The sequence below is a fragment of the Passer domesticus genome, chromosome 8, assembly GCF_036417665.1.
Source record: "Passer domesticus isolate bPasDom1 chromosome 8, bPasDom1.hap1, whole genome shotgun sequence".
Taxonomy (NCBI): Eukaryota; Metazoa; Chordata; class Aves; order Passeriformes; family Passeridae; genus Passer; species Passer domesticus.
In genome coordinates, this window is record NC_087481.1 from 47,421,784 (window position 1) to 47,434,316 (window position 12,533).

A 12,533-nucleotide genomic window follows, 5' to 3' on the forward strand; every position below is an offset into this window, starting at 1 on the left:
GTTTGAAAAAATTAACATGCCTTGTGTTATTTTAGAGATGACTCAGGTTCATCTAAATGTCCCCACAGCACTGCCTACCACCGCTGCCAAAACAGGCAGACAGTGTCAGAAGCAAGTTTTGGGTAAATCACCTTCCCAGGGGGCATGAGTGGACACGTGGGCATCCCCAGATGGGAAACTGAGATTTGAGTCACTTTTCCCCTTCTTTTAGAAGGGTATGGTGAGCTCCTCTCAATGAGTTTATACAACCCAGAGTGTGCTTATTCTCTGAGTGGCTGGAAGGAATTTTTTGTCATCCACATCTACCACAAAAATATAGAGTTGAGAGAGGAAGCAGTTCCTAGTCTCCCCTTGACATTTTGTTCAAGACACATTTAAGGGAAGTTCCAGTTTAAATATGCACAGAATAGCGTAGATGTTAAATGGAACTCTAGAACTGCTTCACAAAATTCTACATTCAAAGCACTCGCTTTTGCTATAAAATAATGCAAATTAAAATGATTAGCTACTTCAGAGAATCGTTAGAGAAGCATTTTTATCTATAGTAATAAAAGTAGAAAAGGGCCTGGGAAGGGCCTTGTTTCTAATTAATTATCTAATTAATATCTGATTAATTAATGAAGCTTTGTCATCAAAGCTGTCTTTTATCTTTGAGGCTATTAAAGTGTCCTCTAGACCAAATTTCTTGAATATGTGTTGATAAGGCCATCTTTGCTGAGTCAGTCAAGTGCTTGGAATCAAATCAATATGCTGCCTTATCAGGGATGCATAAAACACCTCTTTGGAAAATTAGAATACATCAGAATCAAGAACATGATAAATATGTCAGATCTTATAGACAGTACGAATGGAAAATGAGTAATGATGAAGTGTAGTTCTTCAGAGCTGTAAAGAAGTAATGCTTTTACATAGACTTTACAGTAGTGAAGCAACCAGAGCAGGAGAAGTAGAGGCCCTTGGAAAGTCAGACTCTCTAAGCTCCAGGTTGCCCCTAATTCAAGGTGGCTGAACTCTGTCTTGGGGTGTGTCTGCATCTCATTTGATGAGGTTCTGTGAGGTACCATTTCTACCAGCAGGCATCAGCTTTCCTGGCCACAGGACTGCCAGTTCATCAGTGGTGTAACAGGACAAGCATGCGGTGAAGGGAAGGGCTTATCCCAGCTCTTGAGGAGAAGCCATGTCACATTTTATCAGGTCTCTGTTTTTATTCTTTATGCTGCCAGCAACTGTTGGGAAATCCATATCATACTTCTCTGCTTATCTCTGCTCTCTTCATTTTGTAATGCGATAAATTGTGTAAGTCACAGTGGAGTCCTGATACCATTTGGCACCTGCTTCTAGTAGTAATTTTCATACATATCCAGAATAATAACATGTAAAATGTAGAGCACTAGAACATTATAATAAATCATGAACTTTTGATCTCAGGATGGCTGAGGTCCTTCCCTGTCATTTGTATTGCCAGCTCAGTGCATCCCATTTTCTAACCCATTTATGGTGAGAACCACTTTGCTTTGTGCTATGTGCTAGTTGTGCATTGGTTGCTCTGGTCTCTTTTTTTTTTTTTTTTTTTTTTTTTCAGTCTCTATAGAAGGGTAGAAAACACCTTAGGAGAGCAATATATCTTCATCTATTTTAGGATGAATAAAGCATCCTCTTAGTTTACAGTTTTTGTCTATAGATACAAAAAGAAAATATGGACAGGCTTGTGAGCTAGAGATACCTAGTTTGTAGGTGGCTAAATTTAAGATTAAATGGCCATGGTAGAGAGAAGATGGAATCTTAAATGGAGGAGTAGAGTTATTTCAGTTTCACAGTAGGAGGCACTAACCTTTGTTGATTTTGTGCCTGCTTATTGTGGGCTGTTCAGCAGCAGAGTATAAAACAAGGTTGAGTAACCACTACACCTGCAGCCTGCTTGCTCTGATCAGGTTCCCAGGTTCTCTGAAAGGATTCTTTGCTACGGGCTCTAGCCTACCATCAGGTGTTAGGATCCATCAGCTTGGCTGTGTTTATTTCTGCTTCAGAGCAGAGTTTACTATTCTTTGGTAGAAGCAAAATGTTGAGACATCTTCAGAGCTCCCTTTAGCCAAATCTGTGTCCCTCAGTGGCTGAGGTATAGTGCCTCCAATGTCCCAGAGCAGGGAATGCCACTCTGGTGCTCAAGGTGGTTTTTTTGGTTGATCTGGTTTTGCTTTACCAAGCATCCCTCAATTTTTTTGCCATTCTACCCATTTCCTGCAATCCTCTTGCTCTCCCTCTTTGTGTCTCAAAAGAGGGTCTTGCTTCTCTGGGTGGTTCTACAGAATATTTTAGATCTGAAACGACTTCTGCTTTTCCACAGAAATGGTGTATCTGAAGGTAAGGGTGCAGAGAAGAGCAGGGATTGGGGAAGGACACCCTGTTTTCTGATGTGAATGCTATTTAGGCACCCTGTGTCATGATCTGGGTGATCAGTGATTGCTGGGGATATCCAAGGCATCACTGTATTCCTACAGGACAGGTGCAAGCACCATGCAAACATATGGCTTTCAAGTTAGTCCACACCATCCCTGTAGGGTTAATACAGAAAAACTGCATCTCCATAGACTGTTCATGCCCATCATCTCTGCCAGGAAATGACTGGTGTGAACAGCCCCCCTGCCCTGTGCGATGGTGATCAAATTAAATGCTGATGAGCAATCAGCCACTACAAATGTGACTGATATTTGCAATTCCTGTCCTTTATTGGCCATAAATCCAGAGGTGGATTATTCTGTATCCTTTTGTTAAACCTCGGAGACACCCAGTGTCCTCCCAATGGCTCATATGGAATAAACAAAAGAGGATACCTTTCCTGTAAAAAAAATAAAGAGAATAATCTGAAAAAAAAGGAGAAAAATAAAGAGGAAGCCAGTGTTCCTAGTTATCTCTTCTCACCTTCAATTTGAACTGTGAATCACAATGACTACTGCATCATGGCAGCTCATTTTTCCTTGCCAGTCTCCACTCTATGTCATAGATGGAAATTTATCAGCAAAGGTCATCTTTAAGCCTTTTGGATGTTTGGTGATGGGAATCACCATTAATCAAAAAAGAGAAGGGGTGGAGGGAGGGTGCTGGGATCATAATAGTAATTGAGGTGGATATTCTGCTGTTTACATGACACGCAAACCATAAGTAAAAAAAAAAAAAAAAAAAGGATTTTTTTCAAAGGACATTACCAAAATGATGATCTGCTTGAGTGTCTTTTTCCCCAGTGGGATCTCTGGTTTTAGATACTTTTGAAACTTTATGGAACTGAAAGTCCATTAGAACTAATGGGTTATGGTTCCAGAAGCATTGAGAATGTAAAACCTTGTGTAGGATGGCAGAAAGTGGTTTTATTTAGATTGTGTTAAATACTCTGAGTCTATGCTGATATACTTTTATTTTTATTGCAGGAAGATTGATATTGCAGGAAGATTGATATTGCAGGGTTTTATTGCAGGAAGATTGATATTGTTAAAGATTGGTCCCTGAGGCATCCATGACAAAAGATGTAATTGGACTAGTAAAACTAGTCATAGAATGATCAGAGGCATGGATAGCTTATGCAAGGAATGGCTGAATAAACAGGGAGTCCTGAGACTGGAAAAAAAAAAAAAAGATTTGTGGAGAATATGACAACAATCAGTGAAATCACAATGGCAGCATTGGGCTCCATGGTTTGTACTTGTTAAGTGGTAGCAGTTAAAACAAAAGGGAGCCTCTCCATACAGCACAGAGCTGTGGTGTTTACTACCATGTGGTAGACAAGTTGCCAGAAGCTTCCCTGTGGGATTAGACAGATTTATGGAACTAAAAGCCCACTGATGATTCTTGCATGCAAAGGCATCATCTTCAATTTAGGAAGTCTGTGATACTGCTGTAGGCTGGGACATTACACCAGGAAGCAGCAGCACGTACCTGCTTGAACTCTCTTCGCTTCCCCAGACTTTCAATGTGGCCCTTAGTATCCTTTAGTAGGATGCAGACAAAGGGAGGAAGCTCTTTCTGCTTGCAATTGTAAAATATTCTGGTCTTACATTTTTTGCAGTCACTAAACTCATGGTTGGGTAAAAACAAGCTCTCAGCAAATGTTTTGCTCCCTTAACTGGCTGATTCAGACTACACACACTGGAACTTCCTTGGTTAGTGTGTATATTTAGGTCCACAGGGCTTCTGTGGATACTTCTGATATAAAATGTCCACATCCAGATTTATGTCAGCTGCAGACAGGGAAGGACTAAGAGTTAGATTTTGTTTGTTACCTCCATTGATGTAATTTTTTTTATGCTATCAGATAACAGTACCTGTGGTGTCCTGGCTGTGGGGTTAAAAGGTCCTTTGCCATGATCTAGTTGAATGTTTTTGGTTTGCTTTTTTTTTTTAGTTGGGTTTTTTTTTCCCCTGTTGTTTTTTGTTTTGTTGTTTGTTTAGTTTGATTTTTCAATTTATGGAGTGTCTGTTTGTTTGTGATTTCTGTTGTTGTTGTGTGTGGGTTTTTTTGTTGGTTTTGTTTTGTATTTTATTTTATTTTGTCAGCAGAAGTGTCTGTGTGTGTGACCAGGTCAACCAGACAGCCTTGCAGTGTTAACAGTGGATCTTTCTGGCCCCTGCCTCACTGGATTCTGACTCAGGAGGAGTTTTTTCTCTGTGTGTCATAGCTTCAGAAGGGCCTTTATCTCATGGAGGGGAGGAAGGGGAAAGGACAGAAGGAAACATGTTTCACAAGTGGAGGAACACTGGCTGCCTGAGTTCCTGTGTTGTGCAGTTGAGTTCTTTGCAGTGTATTAATATGTGAGCTGTGTTTGAATGTTTACCTGCAGCTGGATGTCCAGAGAGATGTGCCTCCTCTTGTGTTTCATGGGATTTACTTTTATGCTGCAGCTCTTCTCAGAGCCCTCATAATTGCTCTCCTTTTGCTGGCTCTTGATTTTCATGAAACTTGTAGAAACTTTGTTCCTCTTGGGTTTTTGTTTTTCTGCCAGACTGGGAGAAAATTGGCCAATGAGTAAAAGCAAGAAGTTGTTTGGGGAGTATGCAGAGAAAAGCACACTGCAGGCAGACAGAGAGCTTTCACTACACCATCAGAAGTGAAGCAAATATTAATCTGGCATGTTCCTGAAGCTCTCTGAAGTGCACAGAGTTGGGATATTCTTCTGCTCATTGAAGCAGAGCTGTGCCCCCACACAGTTTTGAGTGTGGGGCTGCAGGTATGTGTAGTGGGACTCTGGGCTGGAGATGAATGGATCAGCTTTAGAAAAAGCTTAGAAAATGGCTGAAAATCTAAAATCAAAAGTATGATGGCTGCTTCTCCATACAGAGAGAGAGTCACAGCACAGAGGAGAAACCCTCTGACAGGAGGGTTTTGGAAGAGGTTGACTTTTTCATCCCAGTCATTCAGTGCCAGCATTTGCAGCTCTTTTTCTCCTGAGAGACTGATACATGTTTTATAGCCTCTCTCCACAGCTGAATAGCTGAGACTTCAAACAAACAAACCTGCCTTTCTCTATCTGACAGAGCCCTGACATAGAAAGTGTCACAGAGGAGGAGAACCCCAAAAGCCATTCACGTGGCATTCTTTCTGCCTCTCCACACCTCTACTTCATATCTCTGTGACTAAGCAAGTCTTATCACAATACGAAGTCTGCTGGCTCAGGCCAGTCTGTTGGATTTACAGAGAAGCTCAGGCTCAGATTCAGAGGAACAAGATGGATTTTGTTAGCTTGTGGTGCTCTGACTTTGACCAGGTTTTGTATAGACACATTTCTTTGCGTGGGTGTATTCCTTGCACCTTGCTCTGCCAGACTGGGGGAGGTTGCAGTGATGGTTTAAACACATCATAGCCTGTCACAGGAGGGCATTGGAATCAAGCAGATGATTTATTCCCTCCTACTGTTTAAAACAGAGTATAATTATGGAAGAGCTTGCAGTATCCCAATAAGGCACTAAATTATAAACCTTGCTTTTCCAAATGGAATATGCAGAATTTGGTGAGGAGCAAAAGTCTGACGCAGCCTAGACCCTTAAGGTCATCACGAGAAATGGGGCCAAACAAATATTATTACAGAAATGTGGGACAAAACACACGGACTGAGTTTATACAGGATTGTTATATATGATCAGAGTCCATTCCACATCACAGAATCAATTAGGTTGGAACAGACCTTTGAGATCATCAGGTCCAACCTATGACCCAACACCACCTTGCCAACTACACCCTGACACTGAGTGCCATGTCCAGTCTCTTTTAGAAGACCTCCAGGGATGCTGGCTCCACCATCCCCCTAGGCAATCTGTTCCAATGTATAATTTCTGTGAAGAAATTCCTCCTGATGTCCAGCCTGAACTTCCCATGACACAGCATGAGGCCATGTCCTCTTCTCCTGTCACTTGGGAGAAGAGGCTTAGCCCCAGTTCACTACACCCTCCTTTCAGACAGTTGTAGAGAGTGATGAGGTCATCTCTGAGTCTCCTTTTCTCCAGGCTGAATAACCCCAGCTCCCTCAGCCACTCCTCACAGGACTTGTGCTCCACACCCTTCCCCAGCTCCCTTGCCCTTCTCTGGACTCATTCCAGCACCTCAATGAGTCCCTTGAGTGAGAGGCCCAGAACTGGACACAGCACTTGAGGTGTGGCTTCAGCAGTGCTGAGTGCAGGGGAACAATCACTGTAGCATTCCTAGTCCTGTATTTAAAGAGTTTCTGTGCTACCAGCAGAGTATTGAGGAGCATTTTCTGAAAGCATTGTTAAAAAAACTTCCACGTATACATGTGTGTGTGGTTAGAAGCAATATGCAAACATCAGTTGAGACTGAAGGCAGTAACAACATTCCAAGATGATGAGATTCCAGGGATGGCTTCAGTGGAGCAACCCAGAGGAGAACCAGGTAGGCAGGATCAGTTTGCCATTAAAAGCCTAAACAAAGTTAAAGCAGCCTTTTTGGATGTGACTCATGGAAACCATGTTTTATATCACTGTGTCTTTTTTCATTTTGATACAACCACAACATTTCTTCCCCTCCACCACTTTAGTAATATGCTTGGAAGGGGATCATGTTGTGACCAGAGGAATGGGAGAGAATATGGCATCCAGTCTGCTTGTAGTGTCAAACAACTGTAAGGATGTATGGCTAGTTCATTTGGAATTATAAGTAATCAGTAAAGGAGAAGGGTTCAAGTTAAGATTAAAAGCTGATTCAAAACTTTTCTGTTCCACCTGTGGGTCACATCTCTTTAAATGTTCAGGCTTGGGTAACTAAAATTAGCAGACAACTTATGTATTTATTTATTTTTAAATGCTTGTTTTCTAATTAGGCAATTTGGTGGTAGGGTTGAGCCCTATACTATATATGATTTCATAATCTGAAATGCCTAATTGTAGATGCCTGCCTTTGAAAAAATAATCCATTACTTATGCAAGCTTTCAGCTTCTTCATCTCTAGAATAGAGACAGTATTTCCCAGTATGGCTTTTGGGACTTTGTTAGTTTGAATGGATTAGCACAAGACAAAAGCTTTAGATTTTTTGGCCAGAAAAAGGGCCATGGAAATACAGTATATTATTGTGATATCCTTTGAGGTGTTTCTATGAAGCCAGTGGTGACTGTCAGGATAATAAAGAAAGCCTCAGAGAAGCTAACGAAATAATGATCCTTCTTCCTTTCTAGCTATGCTTTGAAAGGGCAAATGCAATGAGTGAAAATGGTTTAATGAGAAAGAGTCATTAGGGCACCCAGCCTGCATCTTTAGAAGTGTGAAAGCATTTTGGGAGATCTTAAAATTACTCAGAGAACAAACGCAAAGTAGCTCTGTCAGAATATTAAACTGTTATTTGTATTCTCTTTTAATGCTGATTGAAAGCAGTGATCTCTTTCACTGCCTAGTGGCTGGTACATGTGTAGTCACACAAGTGGCTTGTTCATAGCTGCAGTGCAGTTGGAAGGGTAAGATCAAGGAAGTCGCTCTGCTTGCCCTCTGTCTGTTATCCTCTGCTTAGAGCTTACTGTTACCTGAGGATTCCTGACCTGTTGAATTTGCATTTATAGGAGGCCTCATGTACTGGAATTAATTGTCCTGGATTATTCAGTTTCATTAATAAAGCTGCTTCAGTTCTGAGATTGGCTGGAGAGGAAAGGCTGCTATTATTTCTTTGTTTGTTTGATATTAGTATCTAGTGAGACAAGATACGTTGGGTGGGAAAATTCTATGAAAATACAGTACATTATTGTCATATTCTTAGGGGTACCTGTGTGAAGCCCAATGGGTGATACTACTATGCATTAGTACACAGGAGTGGTAAGTGCAAATGGACTTAGTAGTAGCTCTATTTTTTTAACTAAAGTGTTAACCAAAATGCAAGGACATTGAGACTTGAAGCACCTTGGCTGGCAACTGTTCAAACGAGACGGTCTGGCTTAACACATTTAAGGAAAGAAGGACTTTACAAAGTATTTAGGAATTGTCCTTTAAGGATGCACTGAAGGAAATGTGTTACAGCCACATCAGTAACAAAGCAAGCTTTTGACTTCATGATTCCTACTACTTGTAATCCTGAAACCAGCTGGCTGGTTTTGGTCACTCTAGTGTCACCTTGGTGTCACTCTGGGCTCCACTAGCAGCAAGGAAAGCAGCAGAGCTGGGTGCAGGTTCTGGCATTGCTCAGTTTCTCCAGCCACTGTTCATTGCAATGCTAGAAGTGGCTTGGGCCATTTATCTGCCAGACAGAAAAGGAGCAGAGGATTAGTCTCAAGCAGAAGCATAAAGCTACAAATTCTAGAGGTTTGTTGAACTTACAAAACCAAATTACTGGATCTCAGTACTGGGAAAGGCACAGAATTGCTGCATGTTCTCTGATCATCTGTCCAGTAAAAAGTGTGATTAGAGAGGAGGGCAGGGGCAATGGATTCTCATCCTAATAAAATTATAGATATGTCCAGGTAGGCTTTTTATGAGGACCTTTCCTTGTCCATAGGCTGAGGGCTGTATTTGCTCTGTCCCTCTGACAGAAGCTGAGTTGGGTTGGGAGCCAGGCTCTCCCCACTGCTTGCATGAGGTGGGGGGGCTTTTCAGGCAGGGTCCGAGACCCCTCCTGCTAAAGTCAGCTGGTGCTGAGCACTCCTCAGGTGGGGGATCCTGTACGATGTAGCTGTTGGGTTGTTCTGTAGGAAAAATCTTGTTTGTTAAGGAAAACAAAGTATGAAAACAGTAGAGAAACAAGCAGGGCAGTGAGGTTTCAAACATGCCCACAAATGAGGAGGAGGACACTACAGAAAACCCTCTGTGACGAAGCAGCCCTTTTCCCCAGTCACGAATGGGTAATACCACCCCCAGATCATCTGCTCCTCTGGGTGGGATTTGCTAGTGTAGGGGCTTGAATCTGTCTCTGTAACTCAGAAAAATGAAATGCCTGGCACAAAGTAGGATGGGGGTGACTGAGGACTCAAGATGCCAGTTTAGGCACATTTTTATCTAGACATGAGTTCAGCTGTTACAATTCTGAGCCACATTTGGATCCCCATCTTCAAATCAAAAAGCAACCTACCTAAATAAAACTGTTGTTGTTGGATTTAATTTGGATTCTTATGTTGGATTTGTCTGAAGAGAGAATTTGTACTAAGGGTGCTGCTGATATCAGAGTACTCTTATGTGTAGATACCATTTGAAATCCCACACTGGCACATGAGGGCAGCTCCTCAGATGTGTACAGTCAATGAATGCAGAGACAGACACTGCCTCTAAGGACTCAAATTCTCTTCTCTTTTATGCTGGCCACCCTAAATGAAACATAAAACCTTTTGTTTTAAACATAATAATGCTCAAATTGTAACCTGGATCACACAGACATTCCCTTCCCGTGAGCTCTAATAACCACATAAACTCTTTTTGTCTCCTCTTTTCTCCAGGTCAACAGACTATGGCACTACCTATGAAAAGCTAAATGACAAAGTAGGCCTGAAGACTGTGCTGAGCTACCTGTATGTCAGTCCCACTAACAAGAGAAAGGTAAGGGAGAGCCATTGCACTGGTAGCTATAGAAACAAAATGCCAGCATTCTGAGAGGAATTATGATCCTACAGTGAAATCTGTTGGTAATTCACAAGAGCTTGAATTTGCTGTCTAAGTTGCACTGGTGTGATTCCATGGAATCTCATAGAACTGATCCTGCTTTACTTGTGATGGTGATGAAGTACTTAATTCCTTTTTACTGGAGAAGTAAAAAGGTTCCTTTTTTTTTTGCTTCTGACTGTTGCAACTTTAAAAAGCTCACTCAAATATTTCTGGGTTTCTTGCTTACACTGGCTTTGGCTATTACACATCTCCCTGCCTTGCATCTCATTATTAGAAATACCGAGTAAGAGGCATTTATTTCTGCATTTGACTCTTTTTCCCCACATTTGGAGGTAAAGATGTAAATGACATTTTCTTTGGTTGCATCATATAAGGGGGCTGAAAGCAGAATATGCCTGTGAGAGTGGGTGGAAGACCTACAATTTGATTTGGTTGTGTAGGAGAGAAGATGAGGTCACAGCTTTCCAACCCCCTGCTCACTCTTCCCACGTGATGCAATTAGGGCTGCAGCTGGCTCACACAAGCACAGCCCAGGAACTGCTACTCAGTGCCTTTTTGCTTTAAAATTATTGCCTGTGTTGATTCAGGGGAGTTAGTGGGACAAAGATGCTTTCAACTACCCACAGAAATCAGTGTGGGAGGGCTGCAGCACGAAGTTAATTGCTGACAGTGAAGTTGTGCTTGGCCACTGTAGAGGCCCAGTGCAACACATTTGGCTTGATCACTTCCAAACTGGCCATATCCTGTCTCCATCAAAAGATTTCCAAACTAGTAACCTGCTACTTGTACTGTTCTTATTATGACATTTGAGTTTTCCAACACTGGTCACTCTACAGATGTTTTGGGACTGATGTTTATTTCAGTGTATGCCACCATAAGGCAGACATAGATCTGGTTACTAAGTACAAGATTAAGATCTGGTTACTAAATACAGATTAAGATGTTTTGTAGTGAGTTTTCCTGGCCTTCACACCCATTCTATATCCAGGATGGGGAGCACTGAAGAGTTAATTCTTCTTCATTCTGTTTCCAAAGCAACTCTGCCCACCCAAAAGCACAGGCAATATGCTCAGTTACAAATCCTACGTCACTGGTGTAAAGACTCCCTCACAAATCAGTGTACAAGGATATATTATTATCTTCTAGCAATTTCTCAGGCTACTGAGCTTTACAGATTAGCAGTCTTTTTTTTTTAATTAAAACCACCTACATTTCATCATATAGTGGCACATAGACCTACCTTTACCTGCTGTTTACTTATTTATTTTAAATTTCCAATCTCAAATATTTGGTTTTCTGTCTTGAGGAAAATAGTTTTGGACCATCTGTGGCCTTCTCATACCTTCTGAAAAATCTTATGAAATATAGAGACAAGCTGTAAGGAAAACTCATAGGAAACCAGCTTCAGTGCTGGCTGTTGTGGGAACAACTTGCTTCCATTCTTTCTACCTCTGCTAAATATATTAGCACTGTTACTGTGCATGCTTAAACAGCTGGTCTGTCTGAACTCTGCTTTGTTAACCATCAAAGCAATTCCAGACATTCGTGTAACAGTTGAGAAATGTCTGAACAAGGTGTCACTGGATTGGAACATCTGAAATTTGTCAAATTCAGGTTTGGGTTTATTGTCCACCCACTCCTCTCACAGATTCTTGTGGTTATGCACTGCAAAAAATGCACTAGGGCTGTGGTCTTCTCCCAGTTTCCCTGTGTGAATATTATTCCTGTGGCATGGGGAGTAAGCATAATGGTTTTGCTGAGCTCCTGAGGACGGATGCCAATACTGAAGCAGAAAGCAGCAGGTGAATCAGTTGCATCCCAACAGAAAAATCCCAGGTCCCGTGTGGAAGTGCTGCCTTGTTGAACATGATGCAGGGATCTCTTGTGAGCTGCACAAGAGGTCTTTGCTTGAGGCAGTAAGTGGGAGGGAGGGACCAGCAGGAACACAGTTCATGGAGCCTGTGTCACACATGAGCCATGTAGACCTCTGCAGGCAAGGCGTTTTCTCCTGAGGCACTCACTCCCAGGCGCTGGTTGGAGCCTGCTTACCTTGTAGCTCCTGTGGATTTCTGATGGGTTTGCACATTGCTGCTGGCCCTGTCTGCTCATTAGTGCTTAGAGGATTAGTGCTTACTTGGAGGAGGAGAAAAGCTTTCCATACATTCATTCCTAATTGATTTACTAGTGAGAAGGATAATTACTGCTCAGCTACCCTGCAGAACGACAGTGGGAATTACCTGTCAGATTTCTTTGAAGACCCAAAATGCCTCTTTTCAGCTGTTAAATAGGAATTGTGTTCAGCCAAATGCCAGTTATATAAACATCATTTACCTGAATTGTGGCATAACCCTTGGCTCAATTATGAGGTACAGAGATTTAAAAGCTAGCGTTTTGCTTTCTTCTTTTAAAAGAAAAGCCTTTTGTTTCTGATTTCTTTTTTTTGAAAAACTTTGGGAATATT

General features: G+C 41.7%; 1 protein-coding gene across 2 annotated transcripts in view; it reads left to right on the forward strand.

Annotated features, from left to right (window-relative positions):
• SORCS3 (sortilin related VPS10 domain containing receptor 3) overlaps positions 1-12,533 on the forward strand; it is a 275,567-nt gene that overhangs the window by 115,790 nt on the left and 147,244 nt on the right. For both annotated transcript variants that reach the window (XM_064431239.1, XM_064431241.1), the window contains exon 3: positions 9,907-10,006. In XM_064431239.1, coding sequence (XP_064287309.1) covers positions 9,907-10,006 — 100 coding nt within the window. The remainder of the gene's footprint in view (positions 1-9,906; positions 10,007-12,533) is intronic.